This window comes from Enoplosus armatus, chromosome 1, assembly GCF_043641665.1.
Source record: "Enoplosus armatus isolate fEnoArm2 chromosome 1, fEnoArm2.hap1, whole genome shotgun sequence".
NCBI classification, from domain to species: Eukaryota; Metazoa; Chordata; class Actinopteri; order Centrarchiformes; family Enoplosidae; genus Enoplosus; species Enoplosus armatus.
In genome coordinates, this window is record NC_092180.1 from 12,027,204 (window position 1) to 12,047,102 (window position 19,899).

A 19,899-nucleotide genomic window follows, 5' to 3' on the forward strand; every position below is an offset into this window, starting at 1 on the left:
GTTCATTGTTTTTTTTTTTTATCAAAAAAGCTCTAAAAAAACGACTGTACTCTACCCTTGTAGCACCAAACGGCAGAGTTGGCGACTAGCTGGTGAACATAGTGGAGCACTCAGCAACTAAAGAGTCAGATATTTCCCTCAGGAGTTGGTGGAGACCAAAAACTGAGCTAAAAGAGAGTGAATATTGTTCTTAGGTGGCCATAAACATGTTGCTTCATGTCTGCTGGAGGTGTAAATAATTAACTGTTAGCTAACACGTTCACCATATCATCTTAAAAGGTGATAACATGTCAATGTTGTGCTCACAGCTTGTTTCTGCTGCCCCCAAAGTGGCCAAAAATTCAGTTAATGCAGTTTTAAGGACTTTTTCAGAATTATAATAATAATTAAACACTAATAATCAACACTGTGACCCTAAGGGGAATAATTAACTGGTTTCAATACGTTTTATTTGCTTCAAAATAAAATGTCTTTCAAGCTTTTAACAAAAAACTTTCATAAAAACATCTGTGTCAATTCTACAAACTAGCGAAAACGTCTGAGTGGAAAGAGCAGCCTTTTAGGAAAAAACAAAGCCGGGATAAACAGCCTCTAAATTTCATTTATCACATAAATTGTTTAGTCCAAACTACGTATTCATAATTCATAAAGCAGACAGAGGTATCCATTCCATTTTCTTTCAGGTTGACTGCTGAGAGCTCTTATGTAATGAAGCATACGAAACAGTAAAAATATTTGCTTTGACAACTGCAAACGAGTGACCCTTTTAGTTTTCTCCGCCTCCCAAGTGACTTCTCTCTCTTAAGTGTATCAGTGGATCCTTCCTTCCGTTAAAGAGAAGTAAAGTACCGGGAGTCTTACTGCACTGTCTTCTCCATTTAACAGAGCAACAAGACAAGTGTAGGCTGTACTCTGGCAGACACACACTGTGAGGACAGGCTGTCTTCTCCGATGGGTTCAGCTGCTGCAATCCACAGCAAACCTCGCTCCTTAAACACTCTTTTGCACTTATTGGAAGTTTTACTTTCTGAATATAAAATTGCGTAACACATTCTGGTGTTTTGTTTGTGTACATTTTCGATGCTCGAGAAAGTTTTCTGAAGTGGTGAGTCAGAGTAAATGGGTAATTAAATAACTGTTGCCCTTGCATGTCAACATGTCGCTTTTTCATTTACTATATCCTTGTTTTAGCATGAAAATGACAACCATATTTATTGCTGGCACAGATTATTTGCTATTAGCAAAGTTGACAAATATATTTATATCATTATGATCAGCATTCAAAGAGCCAGCCCACTGCTGTCAACATGACTAGTCATCACTGTGTTTGACGGGCAGCCATCGATCGTACACCAACATGGACTTTCCCTTTTAGAGGAGTGGGAAGCTGCTGTTATGTAATTGCACATATGGGAGCTGTTTACTAATTGATCGCTTTTTTCATTTCACTTCCGTCACTGTTAATACATGCTGAAGGTGCATGCCATGACTTCTTATCACACATGCCGACTTCTATGTGATTCAGTCTGTCCTCCCTTTTGAATGATTTATGTAGCAGACGTAACTACAGTCAAGTTTGTGCTTTTGGTTTGGGGATACAAGCGGGTCTGCAGACACTTTAATGTCCTGTCTAAGACCTTCTGTGCTTTTATTTAATCATAAACGACTGATTTATTTATTGTTTTCATTTATTGATACTGTATGTATTGTATGTGTGAACTTGAATAAACTGATATCTATTCAAATCCTAATGCGTTTAATCTATGAGTGACTTTTAACTGAAAGAGCTGCAGACATACAGGAGCTGTAAGTTTGTGAACCTGATCAAAAATCTCATCAATCAAGATATATATTTAAGATAAAAATACAATTACAGCATATCTAAAATTTCCACAATATGACATATAATCCTATTATTATTTCAACTGAAATTACTCAAACATCAGCTCTGTTTTGTTACACATGGCCTAACAGTCACTGTCACAATTATTATGTCAAAAAGATCTAAATATATTACATTGTCCTCTATACTGAATTACAAGGTTGATATTTAACAAACAAAAATAAAACAAACACCATAACATTAACTTTCTAACATACCAGATGATGTAAAAATGTGAAATCATCAGACTCGTCACCACTACTAATTCAATGTATTCAGTTTTGTATTCAGATTTATTTTCCTGACAATCTATCAGATAAATCGAGCTTCAGCATCAGAGTACGCTCTGTTTCCATAAAGTACACTAACTGAACAGACATCTTTGTGCTAGTGTTTTTGTCCTAATCCAAAACGAAGTGGATATTTATTTAATGTCATCCAATCAATGTCACATTTGTCCTTGTAGAGCAGATACGTACGGTTGAAATTCTAGTAATGGCATCAAAATGTATATACAATGGCAAACAGTTTGCTGTCTAATAATTTACAATCACTACTTCACTGACTTATCTCCTGTCTCGACACAGAAAACCAGTACAACTATCCCCATATCGTCTCAACACTGGTGTGATAAGCCAACAACAAATCTAGCTTGTGAGTACTTCCTTTGCAGAAGGTGTCCTTTCAGTGGAATAAATGCTTGACAGAAACTTGCAGTTATTCCAGCTTTGGCCAACAGCTCACACCACAAACTTCACCGCACTTCAGCAGCGTAGCTTGACCCACATTCCTCTCACAGCAAAGTCTAAACAAATAATGATGAACAGTTTGACAGTGCGGTTCGTCATTGTCAGTCTGCCTGGAGAAACCACACAGTCATATAACGTGCGGCTTGGCCTTGCTATAATGTCTCAAGCACAAACCTGAATCTGTCAGATATGCTGGCCGTGAATACCATTGTGAGTCTGAACTGATCTTCAAACATTTAGAGGTGAGCAGGTAAAATGTGTCTCAATATGATGCAAGACTGTCAAGACAGAACTAATAGGATCCATGAAGAAGGTGAACGGAAAAACTAAACCTCAACGACACATAATCCACTTCATCTAGGTTTGTGGTCGGTCACTGCTAGTCAAGCATATTTCTCTTATAATTCCTTTACACTGAGGACACCTGCTGGTTACCATTTGACATTACAGCACTGTAAGGCAGAGGAAGTGTTGCGAACAATAAGAGCAAATAGTGTAAGAACCTCACCAGTTTCCAGTTCCAAAGAATCTTTTATTAAATTGTTATTTTAGTATACAGTGGAAAAAAACTCGTTTTTTTTAACAAGACACCATTTTGTGTCTTCAGGTTTATGCATGAAAGAACAGTCCAACATAGAAAAGACAGTGAACAGATCACAGTTCTGTAGTGTTCATTAATAATCTCTCTTTACTTTCTTCAACACATGTAAAACCTATTGATGTGCTTTCCAGAGACTGCTGAATCATTTTATTCAAGGCCACCGTCCATTTTCCATGCAAGCAGAACTGGGCGTGGTTAGGTTGCAGCAACACGTCATGTCTGTACAACAAAACCCTCTCACTCAAATTCCTCCACAGGAAAATAGAAACATCTACCTCTCTTGACAGTACAGACGTTTCCCTTTTTTTCAACCAATCTGCAAATTTCAACTGAACCGAATTGTTTATGGGTAAAACAAATAAAGCAAAATGTAATCTGATCAACTGAGACTCGATGCAGGCAACATGTACGCAGTCTTGACTGATAACAAATGCATAATCCTGGTGCAGACTGGCAAGGCCTCTGATGAGAGATGGGAACTAAGGCAAATGCAGTGGTGCACATACAGTATAAGACACATGCACACACGATAACAACACAAACCTATTACCTCTGGGGTCAATATTTACATCTAATCAATCAAATTAGCTTGCGATTTTGTCTGCACACATTTTATTGGAAATTACGTACTTAAATGAAAACAAAGTGCAGGTATTTGGTAAAACTGACATTCAAAAAGGGCAAAAAAAACAATCTTTATTTGCAGATGCTATATAGAAAACAGATTTGTCAAATATTGAACTCTTCTTGCTGTACAGTTCAATCATTTGTGTAAATAGGTCTATCTATATCATTGTAAATGTATTATATTACAGATTTCTACACACTGTCTTATCACTTTACATCTGTGCCCCATCACGCCTGTAACAGAATATACATGTGTCACCATGAGCTTTTCCAGGAGGGCTCATACACCCTTTTTTTCCTGGTATAAATAAACCTCGAAGTGTATGGAGTGCTTCAAAATGTCCTTTCCACAGTGGCCTCTATCTGCCCCAAAACCTTTATGCAAAACAATTGTTGGGCATTGGAGCCTCGCCTCGGAAACAATCTGCAGCCTTTAGAGCTGCAGATTGTTTAGAGCCTGTTAGTGTGACTGCCAGCTCCACAACCGGGGCGACCAGTCGGGCTTGTTTGACTCGTCTGAGACAGGACTGGGTGACACAGTGGCAAAGATCACAGCGATACAGCATGTGCAAAGTAGAATCAAGGCATGTACTGTAAATATTAGTCAGACCCAAAATCCCAGGTAAAGCAACTACTAAAATCTAAACTGGATTATACAATATATCACTCAGACAAATGGGAAAAGTTAAAAGTCGGCGTGACCTTAAATGAGCGAACACCCACATGATTGTATGTAAGAATTTATATAATGTGCCGTATAGAGAGAAATGAAAACAAGTGGTACTGCCGACAGAAATGAGTCTTCTGCTAACTGATGAGGTCGAGTGAGCAACCACACCCTCAGTACGCTGGTCATTTTTATATAAATGAGGTAAGAATACATGTATGTTTAATATATACGTAAGATTACTTCACCGTGGAAGGGGGAGGAGAACTATTCAGATCTTTCCATTTCCTGTTCTGAGCTGCGTAGGTGATGACACAGGCCTGTGTGTGTATGTGTGTGTATAGACCAGGGATATAGAAATTAGGTCTTCTTCTTCAGCTCCTCAAACCGCCGCGTTAAATCGTCAAAGTCGATGTCGTCTGAGGTGGTGGTGTTTCTGCCGAAGGAAGATGTGGGGAGTGTGTCGGGAACAGAGGGGAGTTCTGGGAGGGCGTTGTTGTCAAAAACCTTAGATGACGGGCCAGGACCTGGAGAGTAATATATGTTTTTTTAATTTAATTTATGCAGTAGTAAATCTGGCAGCATATACAACAGCAACAAAACAACAGTTGTGAGTTTCCCACTGGCAGTGGGAATAAATGTAAACAACACATAATGGAAAGTCAGAAAGCAGAACTACAACAGAAAAAAGAAATAAAAGGAATGGACAAATGCTGTTCTTACACAAAATACCTGAGGGATAATTTGAATAATATTTCAAGGATACATTTTGTGATATTCTACATTTTTCTTCTTGTCAAAAAATCCTATGAAAAGTCCAAAACAACAACAATGAATTGAAGTATTGGCTGTGATGCCAAAGCCTGATCACTTATTCGTCTATGCCAAAGACCTCCACTGTTGTCCAAAAACTATTAAAAACAAATCTGTGAGCCACAGTGTTGCACTGAGTGACATGTTCCTGCATTACGATGAACAATGGCACTGTATTTAAAAAAACAGCAACTATATATCTGTGACTTACATCTTCAGAAGGAATGAATGGGCTTATGGTTGAGAGTCAGAGACACAGTGGGGAAGTTGGAAAGCACTCGAGACAGACTAACGCACTGTTGGTTGTGGTCTTTTAAATGGATTTATTGACAACAACAAAAATATAGAATAATTTTAACTGTTGCTGATTTTTGGCAGAACTCACCTATGGCCTGGGAAGGAACAGAAGGTTTGTCAGTTAGGTCATCAATCTGAAACACAGAGAAAATGTGTAATGGATCATGTCATCTTTGCATTGAAATAAATTAATATGATATGCGTTAGTATGGAGAAAGAATTAATTGCAGAAGTAAAAAACAAACAAAATAAAATAAAAGGGAAAATGCAGGGGATTTTTTGAGAAACCATCACCTTCAGTGTGTGACATAAAAACAGACTTTAGGACTAAGCTAGCCTGAGCTCTCTCTAAGACACACTTAACACTCATCTTTACATTTCAACCCCATTTAGAGCAACTGATCAAGTCAAAGTTAGTAGTCACAGAATTAGCACTTCATGCTACCTATATCCATGTGGATGAAGCAGAATCTACTCTGAGGAAAAGTGTAAAAAAGGTAGAGGGCAGACAAAACTGCAAACAAGCTGAATGAACTGCTCTTCCCTGAGTGGTGCCCTGCCCTGTCCGTCTGTCCATCTGTTGGAACAGGAAGGGGGCAAGGATGGGAGGGGTTCAGTCACTTACAGACTCATATGTGGGGGGAGAAGTGGGCAGCTGAGGGGGCTGCCCTCCTCCCATGTGGTGCTGAAAGTTGTTGTAGGTTCCAATGGGAGAATTAAAGGGTTCCTGGAGAAAAACAACAGTCAGGTACAAGTCTGAAAATCTATAAGTGTATAATTCTCATCTCTTTCAGGTCATCCAAAGTAAGGATAACAAAGTACAATTGTTTTCATACCATACGTCACATTTTGGGAGCGATGATTACTGGTAAAACTACACCTTTCTCACATTGCCACACGGCCATGTCACCACAATAACAGTCTTCATCGCAATAATCACAAATGGCTGTGTAGGACTTCAATAGTTTAAACATGTTAAGTTTACTTTAGAATAAAATGTACTGTATTTTGTTACAGTTGTTCCAAAGGTAATTTTTGGATGCTTTGAGCACCAAAAACATAATACCAGTAAACTCTATAGTAGTGCGTTGGCAGCAGAAAAAAATCTGGGTATGAACACGAAACTGTCTGCAAGTCTTTATACCACTAGGACCAAGTGAGACAATGAGTCTATTTGTGATTTAGGAGAACTGTTCCTTTAAAACTAGTTTGAAGAATGGCCAAAACACAAATTATCCATGTTTTTTTAGAGAGAGAGATGCTGCGTGTTTTAACGCCACTTGAGGATTTAATAATACTCAAGATAATATCATACATCCCAATAATTTTGGCAAAGTTAACTGCAGTCCATGGTTGGTCAACAGGATGATAAATACTGTGATTGAAGATTTCATCCATGTCGCCCACTCCTGTTGCACTCTAAGTTTTCTATCACCAAATGTATAACTCACAACAAAATCGTAAAGAATAGGGTCGTTAAAAGGAATCACTTACGGCTCCGTTGGGAGGTGGATAGTTGAATGCTGTTGGCATGGGCATGGGCATAGGCATGGGCATGGCCATAGGCATAACAGGAGCAGTGAAGCCTCCACCACCACCACCACCACCTCCTCCTCCTCCTCCTCTAGACTTCTTGTCGGTGTCCACGTCAATCAGGTCTGCCTCCTCTCCAGGACACACCTCGGGCTGTCCGGAGACAGAGGTGAATGAATTGGTAAATAAAGTGCGTGACTTCATCCTTCAGAGTGAGTGATAACTGATTCGTTAAGGCTCACCCGGACCATGGCGTCAGGTTCATACGGAACATTATAGTTCTTGGCGATCTCGATCAGGTAGCGCTCCACCAAGATCTTGGGAGGGGCCTCCACGCTCAGCTTGTGCATCAGCTATAAACATATCAGATATGTGATTACATGCTGCTAAAATGTTACTGGGCTGAAGGTTCATGCATTCTTGAGCAGACTCGTGGGTAGTCAGAGGAAAAAATTGCCTACCCTATCGTTGACTGTGCCAATCTGGTTTGTCCTGCACAGCTTGCCATACTCCTTGCTATATTTTGCACATAGCTGGTCAGATACCTGAAAGAAGCATTTAAAGAGATAAGACTGTCAAGACCGGCTTAATAGAAATAAACAGACAGAACTTGTTTAACATTGTTGGCAATGCTGCAGCACTATGTTATATCTAAACAGTACTTACAGTTTTTAGTTCAGACACCTCTGACAGGAGACGAGGCGCCGCCCAGATGAGGGTGGAAACTGCCTCCTGTAAGCCTGGGTCCAGTTCCCTATTTGGAGAAACAGACAATGGGTTAACAAATAAGACCACATTGACAACCACAAATAATGTACACTGTGCATCAGTGTGTTATGCAAGAGTGGTATTGGTGCACGTCGTGGGCCAAGTCACTCACTTCATAGACTGAATGAGGCCAAAGCGAGTCAGCAGCAGGTCACAGTAGAGCTCCAGGATCTCCATGGCTTCCACCAGATAGTCCTCTCTGATAATGTGCTCCACGCGGATCCGTGCCCGTTCATCCTTCCCAGATGACAGGTAATCTGCGATCTCCTTTCTTGCCTTTTGAGCAAGCTCAGCTTCATTTCAAGTTTGTGAATGGGAGTGGGAAAAGGTAAACTGTCATTACCGGGAGGAACAGAAAAACGAAACACTTGTCTTGCAAACAAGAACCCACTGATCCCACAACTGCAGGAGAGTTGAGACCAGGCTTTTTATTCCGACATGGACTTACTTTTCTTTTTCTCAAGGAGTTTGAGTCGGTTGATGACCAACCGGAGGTTGACTCTTAGCCTCTCTGCTTTGAATCCCCCTCCCAGCATGATGATAAAACTATCTGTGAACAGGAGGAGAGGATCAAAAACCACAGGGACGTATACAACCGAAACCACCCTGCAGAGTCCATCTAACCTCGCCCCCACCTCTGATCCTGTGAGTCACTTAATCATGTGAGCATGACCAACCCATAGCAACAAAATGACTCCGCAGATTGACTCCAAACGAATTCAACACTCAGGAAAATGTTAAGTTAGCTTGCTAGCGAAAACTACGTAGCATTAAACGTCTAACAGCTCAAAACAGTTAGCTTCAGCCCGACGCGACGGACAGCCAAAGCAGCTACCCAAGCCATGCAACTTTAAACGTTGCCATCTTGTATCTATTTTATTTCTCCTTATTTCATTTACACTATTATAGACACGTTTAAAAACTTAACTCTGTGTCTGCGTTACCAAACCTGACTGTTAGCTAGCCTTTGCTTTGTTAGCAGTCTTCTGTTCTGTCATGGTTTGCGCTAACCAGCTAACAGTTACCTAGCTCTCGCATGACGCCAACTAAAATAAAAACAAACTGATTAAACACACTCAGGTCGTTTGAAGAATTCAAATAGTTAGTAAAGCGACAGTAACTTACCTGTATATATTAGTCAAGCGTACACACCAACTTATTTGTGTTTCTTGCTGTGTTCCGTCGCCTGCTTCACTTCCGTAATGATCTTAAGTGACGTCATGGGAATTTTATCTCAGGGGCGGGGCCTTCATACTTTCTGTCAAACAGGAATCAACTATCTGTGACAGAAGTACATTTAGCTACTGAAATACTGTGATTCTGAAGTAGTATCCCTTATAACTTAAAGTATTTCAGCTTTTTTCACTTTTATGGCATATTTCAGAGGGAAATATTTAACTTTCTATTGCACAAGGCAACATTTGTGTGCTGGTCACATGAAAAACATTATACAAGCTCATGAAATTAATTTCATTTTAAGAGTTTAAATTAGCTAGCACTCTACTTCACTACATTTTACATACAAATCATATTATCAGCATCTAAAATATGATGGACTAAATTTCCCAACAGTACCTCCACATTAATTAATCTGTAATAAAATAATCCAATAACATGAAACTATAATAATATACCCCAAAAGGGGGCAGTCTGCATATTTAGTTTGTACTTTTTGAACTACATTTTTGAAGGTAGGATTTTTTTTACACTGTTGTATTACTTTTTTCTGTTCCCTCAAAGTTTTCACTGGTAGTTAGTTGATTCAGGCAACATTACACAGTGAAAGAACCCATTCTTTACAATGTGTGCTTTTTGTTTTTATACTCAATACATTTTACTGTACCTGATACTTGATACATTTAATACATATTACTAAGACTATCTTACTTTGACTGAGGCAAGGGAGACTTTATATGATGCTGGAGTATTATTGTCTTGTGGTGTTTGTTCATACCTTTACTTTTGGGAATTTATTTAATTTCTGACAGTGTGAAAAAACACCTGTGCCAGAGTACGGTTTTCAAACTTAAAAGTCACTTGATTTCACACAGGTTATCTAATTTCAGTATTTCTGTATCTTTGATGTTTAGTCTTGAGCAGCCTAATATACACACATACACACACACTATCCTAGATTGTTATAGTGAGGCATTTGTGATCATGAGCTGATCTTTACAGTTTCACCATTTAAGTGCCCACAGACAACTAATAAAAATGTGTATGCATACCTATTGTTTTTGTTTCTTTTATGATTTTCCAATGAATGTAATGAAAAGAAAAAAAAAAAAAGATTCTTCCAGTGTTATGAACAACTGTGGGTCTTCAGACAGGCACTGTACATTCATCTTTACACAAAGGAAAGTGCTCTGATATTTTCATGTGAATGAACATTTATTATCACAGTTGAAAATGCTCTACTTATTGCCAAACAAACACATCTGGGCACTTGATCTATTTGAATGAAAATGGAAACATTTAATAAGGACTTTCAGATTTAATATATTGCAGCTTTCTCATAAAAAAAGAATCTGTACAATAAAAAGTTGATCTTCCACAACAAACTATGACAGTTATTATAGCTTGAGTTTGCTGACAGAAACCTCTTTGCGTTTCTTCTTTGTTGAAGACTGGTCCTTTGCACCTTTGATCTGACTTTTGACCTGGTCCTGCAGCTGAGAGAAGAAGGCTTGAGAGGACCGCAGAGCTTTGTCCTTTCCTTCGTCCTGAAACAGAGGAACACCCTGTTAGTCAAGTCACCTTGTGAACATACACAGTATTATGTAAGAATTATGTAATAGGTACTTTGGATTTACAAGGTGTGGTGCGCCCGGGAAGTGGAAGCAGAGACTGAGTAATCAGTTTGACAACTTAAAATAAGTGACCTAGTTTGTGATGGCAATATGCTGCCGACACATCAGCTGGTTCGATTGACTGCTCTAACCAGTTTCTATTCTATCTTTTGCTGATTCAGTCACTGGTGGAAGAAGCACTCAGACCCTTTACTACTAAAAGTACCAGTAAAAAGTAAAAGTCTTTAAAAAATAAAGTACATGTACCTCAACTTTAGTACAGTACTTGAGTAAATGTATTTGGTTACTTTCCACCACTGGATAGTTTTTCATCATCATTATGTAAAAAACAGGCTAATACTTATTTCCCACTCTGAGACAAATACAGGCGCTGAATGCGGAACAGATCTGAGCAATAAGAGAAAGAACATGAGAGAAAACACTCGCCTTGAGTATCGTGGCTTTGCCTCCTTTTGTGAGTTTCTTCAGGTTTTCTGTGACTTCAGCCTTTGATGGCTTTTTGTTCTCTCCAGTTGTAGTGGCCTCTTTAAGTTTCTGTCTCTTTTCTTTCTCCTTGATCTTTAGACGCTTCACCGTCTTCTTGTGGCGTCTCTCGCGCTTCTTGTCCGTTGACGTCTTCTCAGTATCACCCAGAATATCTCCTGCTTTGTTCTTCTCCTTTGGTTAGAGGAGAGTATTATTAGACATGCTGTGTAACTAAATATACCAAGATTAAAATAAATGTTTGAAAAAGGATTGATGACGAACCTTGATTTCTTCTGGTGCGAGTAGCGTAGCATCACTAGCGCTGACTGGAGCCACCTCCTCCATTGTGATGGAAGGCAAGTTAGACACCACTTTGACCTCAGGAACGTGCTGTGGACAAAAGGCCAACATGAATGCGCTTTTCTGCCCTGGCTTGCTACCCTTTACTGTCCATAATTTTCTCAAGGATATGTTCAAATTATCAGTTAACATTTAAGCTCTATTTATAGATGATATATGTGAGGTGATGGCATATTTACGTATTATGTCTAAAAACGTTTTAATGCATTAAGAATCAAAGACTAAATTGACGATATCACTAACCAGAGTAAGTAAGTAATCATGGGTAAAAAAATAAATACACAAGTTTTTGCTAAATACACCTGTGATTTCTGGTGAGTGCTGACATAGTAACCTCTACAGATTTTTTCAAAAGGACAGTCAATCTGAATATTTCAGGTATATTTGGTGACTTTCACTTAGTCCTGTCAGGCAAAACTTACTGGTTTAGGTGTGAAGTGAAAGTTGGAGAGAGCATCCAACTTTAGGAAGAGTGTGTCCATAAGCTTTTGAATTTCTACATGTGCCGGGTTCTCCTTCTCCTCCTCTGTCTTTTGCTGAAATAAGAAACAAATACAAAAAATGGATGCAGCACAGGTTCATATGTGTTGGAGTAACAGTGAAAACACGATAGAAGTCAAACCTGAGTCTGCTTCAGGTATTCTTGCTCATAGATTTCTGCTAGACTCTGCTTGCTCTTCTCATGGTCCAACGTTAGCCTCTTCTTGTACTCAAACACCTCCTCTTTGGGTTTCTCCTTGCGGACCACATCATCAAACGCCTTACGGGAACACAAGTCAAAGGCACTGAGTTATAATCAGGCAATAAAAACACTTGTATTTTTTCAGACAATAAGTTATTGTGACTAACCTGGTCTTTAATTCTCTGTTTGATGATGTCTTCAAGCTGTAGTGTGGTTTCCTCTGTGATAGCAGGGGCTAAAAGGACAAAGATAAAATATTATTGTCTGATTCGAAATAGCACACAAAGAAATTCTCGCCATTTTAGTAACCTTAATCAAACAACATAAACATAACACTGGTGTAAATAATTGCATAAATCCAAAATAACAGTCATTTTCCAACATACAAACACAACACACAAATGAAGAGGAGTCACTCACCCATCCTGGATGCCTGCTCAAACTCCACATCTTCCTCCAGCATGCTGTTTTCTGGACGGGTCTGTGCCGTCACCTCTCCGGACAACTGCCAGGGCTTTGATGCCAGAGCTGCTTTTTCCAACTCCTCGATCTTCTCTGACATCTGCAGGTTAGAACAACAACAGGATATAATAATCGCTATTAGCGGCAATTCAGACCGAAATCAGCCCTACGCTAAAACACTGCAAAGGGTTGCATTGCATATCAGCTTATTAAACTAGGGAACTTGAAATTGTTGAGGAGATTCTTCTCAGATCAATCTATGAAAATGATTTTCTCCTTGTTGTGTGACCAGAGCAAATGAAGTTAAAAAAACCGTGTACAACCACTGTAATTATCCGGTCAGCACTCTCCTGTTATGTTTCATTCATGCCAGCTGCATGAGTGAATACATGAATATCCAGCAAACCGCTTTCATACAGTATGTAAATTAAAAGAGTCCCAAATTAACGTACTGTAAATCAGCGTTTACGCACTGTCAGATTATAAAGCAGCAGAATTTCTCTAACGTTAAATGATGAAAAAATGTATCAGTGGATTCCCTGTGAGAAGAGGAGGGGGAGCATCCCATGTGCTCATGAGAGTCATTAATTAATGGTTCAAATGCAGAATACATTTTAAATTCATCAGTGATTCAACCTGAGAGAACAGAAAACACTCTTATTCCTTCATATCTCATTTCTAACTCGCAGCACCCCCCCCCATCCTGCAACAGGTGCTAAATATTGCGCGAGCACACAACTCTCAACATGGACTGGCAAATCAAATTAGCACAGTTTTAAACCTGGTTACCTTCTCTTGCCGTTTCTCAAATGATGACTTTGATTCAGACTTTGCCAAGCTTGGAGTTTTTCCTCCAAAAATGTCCTCCACATCCTCTCCCTCGCTGTCCTCGTCCCCAGAGAGGTTAAAGGTCACTTTCTTATGAGATGCTTTGGACTCTTCATCCCTGGCAAAGGGGCAGACACAAACATGCTGGAATCAACCAAACATGTTTCTCCCACACATAATTATATGCATTACATAATTTTAATCACACTTACTCATCGTCACCCTCCTCTTCACCATCATAGTCATCTTCCTCGTCATCCATTTCTTCTTCACCTTCTTCCTGGCTTTCTTCCATGCCGTCATCCTCTCCATCTGATGGGTCATCTGCTTTAGCTGGTTCACTATGCACAGCATCAAAGAAGTCCTTGTACTTGAGATTCCTGGAGCTCTTCACCTGTCAATATAAACAATAATCCATATATTTCCTGTATTCTGTATCAAAAGGACAAAATAAAATAGTTGAGAATAAGAGATAAAATACATACAGTGTTTTTCTTTGGCTTTTTTGTGGACATCATTTGCTCTAGGTCGAGATCATCGTCCTCATCAGAGGGCAGGTCCTGAAAATAGTCAACGCCATCTTTGTCCTCATCGTCCTTTCCCTCTCGCTTGTCCATATCATCAAGAAACGACTCCATCTCTGACAGTTTGAAGAACTTATCATCAACCTCAGACGGAACCCCCTTTGTTTGGGTGCCTTTCCTACCAATCTCCTTCTTCTGTTTCTCTCGCTTCTCCAGAGCATCCACATCAAAATCTAAATCAGAGTCCTCATCTGTGTAATCCTCTGCCCCATCCTCAGCCTCCACAGCCTTTTTCTTAGACTGTCTGAGTGGTTCTTCCTCCTCATCAACAACATTTTCATCATCAGTCTCTACTTCTTCCTCATCACTATTCTCTTCCTCTTCTACCAGCAACGTTAATGTCTCATCTGACAAAGCCTTTTCAGAGGCATTTTTAAAGTGATTCAGTACAGCATTGTTCTGCAGCTCCAGCTCCTGCCAGATCTGCTCTTCGTCAAAGTTTTCCACCACCAGCTGAGCCAACGGACTGCCTTTAAAATCTGCAGGCTCCTGAGCTTTGTGGAGGTCATACAGGGCCTTAGTGAGAGAGGTGAAGTCTGCTGCCACTCCATCTTGAAGGCTGAAAAGGTGGAAACACATGATCAGCATGGCAAGTCTGGTGTATTATTCAAAGCAAGAGGGTATTTTTTTTATTTTATTTGTCAAAAAGACACCCATGAAGTTGGATGCAGGTCTGTGGTTTGCAATTTTCAATGCTAAGGTTGGTACAAATACTTAACACAACAATGTAATGTGATACATTAAACACGACACTACCATTACACTGGTACCAAGAATTATAGTTAGCATTAGAATTATGATTAGTTATTATGGAGTAATGTGTTTTTTTCTATAACAATTTGTATTCTAATTTTGTGGCTCTGGATAAACTTCAATAATGGTGAATAAATAAAGAATATGTCTCTTGCATCTAATAAAGAATTTTGCCTTTAAAGCTTTGGTTACTGTAACATTTTGACGTATCCCAGCGGCTGGTTATCATGTATCACAATCACATCATCCTTATCACGTGCAGCATTTGATAGTATTGTACTAAACAGAACACCAGAGAAATGTAAATGCATGCTAGTTGACTTTTCTGTGGTTGTTGTGGTCCTAGTTGATAAAAATACATGGGATGATTGAGTTAAGTACTAATGTTACCATAACACGGAATAGTTACGGCAAAACAGCGTCTTAGTAAATAATAAATACCTCCCAAGTCCTCCTTAAAGTATCCAAGAGGTTGATTGTGACAGCTAGCTACCCATTTAATGAAACACGGTGCTAACGCTACAAGTTCATGCAGTTAGCTTTAGCTAACGGTAAGCTAGTTGAACCTCCTCTCTTCAGACATGCGTACACGACGTCACAACATTTAACAGCTTTTTCAAAATCACAATCTTACAAACAGCAAACACTTGCCTCAGAAAGTTCTCTGGCTGCGCTGTGTTGGCGTTTATTGTCTTTACACACTCCTCCAGCACGCTCCACACATCCCCACTAGCCATGGTTTTCCTCCACATGTGTGACCGTGTGTGTCGCAGGTAAACAGGCTCGCCGAGGAACTCTTCCGCTGCTGTTTGAGTTCCGAGATACAAACATGGCGTCTGCCGTGCTGAAGGTTGCAGGTTGGTTTGTGTCAATAGTTACCTAACTACCCAACGAATGCTTTTCTATTTTGTATTCTGCAATCGAAAATGTCAGCATGGTTGTCCTCTGTTTTATTGTTGAACATTAGCTGCTTTACACTACACTGTCTAAGTGAAACCCCATGTTAACTTTACATCACGGGTTGTCTGGTTGCAGCGTTTGGGTAACTACATGGTATTTTTCATGTTTTGTGTAAAGAACAACAGACTGGATTTATTTTATCTGAACGCATGAAAAGATAAATTTACTGAGTGCAGTTTAATGTGATTCTGACTTGTTCAGTCTTATATTCACCAATGTTGTGACGTTTTCTTCAGCTCAGATGTGAATTAAGAAAACTTAACTCTCCAACACCCTAAAACAGACATTTTGATGAATGCCATAGCTGTACTTTTGCATAAACGTAACTCCCTAATGGAGTATTTGATCAGTATTTTAACCTGCTGTGTGTGTATTAGTCATTAAACTAATGCCATGCAGCCAAACATTGTTCAAACCCACAGACTTTTATTTTAAAATCTAGTGGAGAACCCAAAGTTTCCAGAGACACCAAATGTCAGCCTGAATTTGGGGAAATGTGTGTCAACGGATGCACAATACATCTAGAATATTTCCAGATGATGAACATGTCTTGGGTTCACTCTGTAAACATCATACAGCTTCACTGCAGAGTTGGAACAAGCTGGTGCAGAATATGCTGTGTATGTGATACTGTCAGACAGTGTGGAATAAGAAGATATTTTCCAATTTTAAGCAACTTGAAGGGAAAACTGCAAGTTTTAGGACTGATGTTCCAAATCTACAGCCAATCTCACTATATTTCAATCTGTGTATTCAGTGGCAGGTCTTTCCAGATGTTCTCGTCTCACACTCCTGAGGACACATTCAATGACAGCACCCCTCCATCAGGTCGTTCCTGGATCGCTGTGGAAGCTGGGGAGGCTGAACCACATTGCCATCGCTGTCCCTGATATGGAGAAGGCCACAGCTCTGTATCGGGACGTGCTGGGGGCCACAGTGAGTGATAAGGTGCCCCTGCCCGAGCACGGCGTCTACACAGTGTTTGTGGAGCTCGGCAACACTAAGCTGGAGCTGCTCCATCCCCTGGGGGAGAAGAGCCCGATCGCTGGCTTTTTACAGAAGAACAAGTCTGGAGGGATGCACCACATTTGTATTGAGGTGAGGCGGCACTGGTCGCATGATGTGGGGATTACACTGAGTGGATGTTTTATTAGATCAACCTAGTCAGTATTGTGTACGACCCACTTTAACCCTCAGATAAGCTTGAATGGACCTTTCTCGCAGCAAACATTGTCATTTGTCATAGCAGAATAAGCACAAGTGTAACTAATTACACTAATATGTGTACAAGCAAGCCAATAGGCTTTTTTCACAGCAGACATTTTGACTTGTCATATTTGGAAAATCACTGGCGCTACATTATTGATGGCTCTGTTCTAGCCAACTGTCCTAGTAAGCCATGACAGTGTGACAGTGAGCCAGCATGCACACTACAGGACCAGGGCCCTGAATCCAAAGCAGCTAAGTAGAATTCAGTCTGAGGACCGAAACGTCTGCTCCTCGTTTATGAAGTGCAAGAACATTTTTGAAATTACTACTGTGACATGTTGAAATGTCTCCCGTGATGGCACTGACACACCTGATGTATCCATTATTCATTCATTATTAGTGACATCTGTGTTTGATGAGTCGAAATGTCTGCCATGAGAACGGTCTAATGTTACAGTTGCAACAAACACCCTGATCCACTTCAGCCCAAAGGTGCTCTTTTGGAGACTGAATTCCTCACTGAATTTGCTTTTGTGCCAAACATGTTTGGTGCAGTTTATGGGAATATTGGTGCATTTGAGCATTTGGTATGCTAAGTGTAAGCCAAACCATTATAAACTATCAGTTATTCAAGAGCCCAACTGATAGACCAACCAATATTAGCTTATTACAGATATATCATTATCGGTGTATATATCCACCGATAAGCATAACAGACATGCCAAAGAAATGTATCTGTAGTCAACCAGTAGTAGAAACAATATTACATAGTTTGTACTCCAGAGAGCACTGACAAGTTTTATTTGGGAACGACAAAATGTCCCACTCAGTACATGTCTAAAAACAGATTTAAGGGTTGTTGGTGTTATGTGTTAATTGTTATCAGATTTTCTAAACTCTCAAATATCAATATTGGCGTTGGCTTCAAAAATCCAGTAATAGTCAGTGTGTAATTTACTTAAAATCAAACATAACATGTTGTCGGCAGCAGGGGTTGTGCAGAAGTCTTCAGTGCTATTTGAAAATGTGTTTGGGATGAGTGGATTGAAAGAGAGATCTTAGTGTGCCGTTTAAACCTTAGTTGAACCACTCAGACCTCTGCTTTGTCACTAGTACAGCAAATAAAGTACATGTTCATGCATTTCATACATTTCATACTCTACTGTGCATTTAAAGATGATCAGTATAACCAAAGTTTGGCTAATAACACTGGGGAACAATTTGAAAAAAAAATTCTGTTGAGTTAGATTTTTATGCTGATTAAAACTAAAATTGGCATGCTGATTCCAAAATCGCAGTCAGTTTTTTTCTAGCACGTCAAGTTTTTTCTCCGCAGCTTACCCTCCAGATAAGCAAAATCCTATAGTTCAAAAACTTGACGTGATAGAGAAAAACTGAGATCAGTTTTGGATTCCGCACCCAAAAATTAGTTAAAAACAGCTGTCAGACCTAACTCAACAAAAATTGTGTTCCCCAGTGTAATGAACAGATTTCCTCTTGTTTGCAGGTAGATGACATTAACTCTGCAATAGCCGACCTGAAAGCAAAGAACATCAGAACTCTGTCAGCAGAGCCGCGGATAGGCGCTCACGGGAAGCCAGTGATGTTTCTCCATCCTAAAGACTGTGACGGTGTGCTGGTGGAGCTTGAAGAAGCGTGAACACCTCAGTCTGACTGACAGGGATTGTGGGAGCTGTTAATTCACAGTAAATGTATTCCACAGTGCTAATCACTATGAGAACAAATGTTGATTTTGTAATGCTCTTTATAGCAGGCTAGGTTTTGATCTTCTCATTTCAGAAAGGTGCCTCAACGTTGTTTTTCCGATTTCGTTTCAGTGCTGTTCTTGTCCTGTTTTGTTGGTAATAAATTATGGTGTGGTGTGTGTTTTGGCAGTTTCCATAAAGTGTAATGTCAATGAATGTTCAGTGAATGTGTGTTTGAGTTTTGACTTGTCTTCACTCCACTATCCTCTAGTAGAATGACTACTTACAGTATCCAGTACGTGCTGCAGGAAGAAAGAAATAATATTTAGAATGCAGTTCCAGCTGGTGAGTTCACACTAAGTACTAAAAGAGGGAAGATAGATCAAATGGCAGTGTTGTGGTTAATATCATTTTAATACAGAATTTATTTGGGATGTTTGGGAATTTTTAACCATAACGTGACACAATTTATTTTCACACAATCTACAACTCTTGTCGTTTTAATGTCACTGTAATTATGCAGATTACATAATGAAAAGGGCTGAACTGAATTAAAAAAGATTACATTGGATATTTTTAACATGTATATGCCAAGTTTCAAAATAGGATGGCACACTTTTTGACTCCAACAATGGTATAAAAATATTAAAACTTTTGTGCCTTTTAGGTGAAACCCCAAATAGAAAACATGCTTTGGTTCAGAGTGTTTAGGAGGGCAGTACAGCTGCATTAGTTGTTAGATCACCACTAGAGGGAGTGACACTAGTACCAACCAACAGCCTGCCTGAAAACAATTGTCTATGATTACAAACCCAGGGGAACTCATGATGACGCAGGTCTACTCTCAAACACTTCCTGTAAGAAGTTTGTTTCTGAGCTGGAAATCCCCTCATTACATGACTTTTTATACACCAGTTGGTCCAAAAAAGTCACCATACATACTAGAACTTGGAAAACATTTCTATGGAGCTGTCAACTGAATGAGATTTTAAGTCTGAAATACTCTGACACAAAAGAGACCCGTCTTGAGACCTGAATGGCAGATGATAATTAGTTTCACACCAAGCTGCTTATTTTGGATTTTTGGTGTGTATTTTCTAGAGACCACAGGCTCTGAGGAAAACAGTAATTGTGTTTTTCACA

General features: G+C 39.5%; 3 protein-coding genes across 5 annotated transcripts; 1 reads left to right on the forward strand and 2 right to left on the reverse strand.

Moving 5' to 3' along the window:
- Positions 1–3,142: 3,142 nt before the first annotated feature.
- On the reverse strand, positions 3,143–9,149 carry ist1 (IST1 factor associated with ESCRT-III). Its single transcript, XM_070904889.1, has 10 exons — positions 9,063–9,149; positions 8,386–8,487; positions 8,050–8,230; positions 7,836–7,923; positions 7,631–7,714; positions 7,412–7,522; positions 7,131–7,322; positions 6,262–6,363; positions 5,725–5,770; positions 3,143–5,053 (listed from the first exon to the last, which is right to left on the reverse strand). Exons 2-10 carry the CDS (start codon positions 8,471–8,473, stop codon positions 4,887–4,889), a joined length of 1,059 nt encoding a protein of 352 aa, XP_070760990.1. The 5' UTR covers positions 8,474–8,487; positions 9,063–9,149; the 3' UTR covers positions 3,143–4,886.
- A 1,158-nt stretch (positions 9,150–10,307) lies between these two features.
- mphosph10 (M-phase phosphoprotein 10 (U3 small nucleolar ribonucleoprotein)) lies at positions 10,308–15,618 on the reverse strand. 2 transcript variants are annotated; one of them, XM_070901898.1, is made up of 11 exons: positions 15,533–15,618; positions 14,030–14,687; positions 13,779–13,932; positions 13,506–13,654; positions 12,675–12,816; positions 12,422–12,489; positions 12,195–12,332; positions 11,995–12,108; positions 11,495–11,602; positions 11,174–11,404; positions 10,308–10,660 (listed from the first exon to the last, which is right to left on the reverse strand). In XM_070901898.1, exons 1-11 carry the CDS (start codon positions 15,616–15,618, stop codon positions 10,511–10,513), a joined length of 1,998 nt encoding a protein of 665 aa, XP_070757999.1. In that variant the 3' UTR covers positions 10,308–10,510. The 2 variants fall into 2 exon arrangements, with proteins under 2 accessions (XP_070757999.1, XP_070757993.1); XM_070901892.1 differs by having other exon boundaries at positions 13,506–13,662; positions 13,757–13,932.
- Positions 15,619–15,701: 83 nt separating this feature from the next.
- On the forward strand, positions 15,702–19,018 carry mcee (methylmalonyl CoA epimerase). 2 transcript variants are annotated; one of them, XM_070901911.1, is made up of 3 exons: positions 15,702–15,738; positions 16,599–16,939; positions 18,558–19,017. In XM_070901911.1, the coding sequence occupies exons 1-3, from the start codon at positions 15,711–15,713 to the stop codon at positions 18,708–18,710; spliced, it is 522 nt and encodes a 173-aa protein (XP_070758012.1). In that variant the 5' UTR covers positions 15,702–15,710; the 3' UTR covers positions 18,711–19,017. The 2 variants fall into 2 exon arrangements, with proteins under 2 accessions (XP_070758012.1, XP_070758021.1); XM_070901920.1 differs by having other exon boundaries at positions 15,711–15,738; positions 16,605–16,939; positions 18,558–19,018.
- Positions 19,019–19,899: the final 881 nt, after the last annotated feature.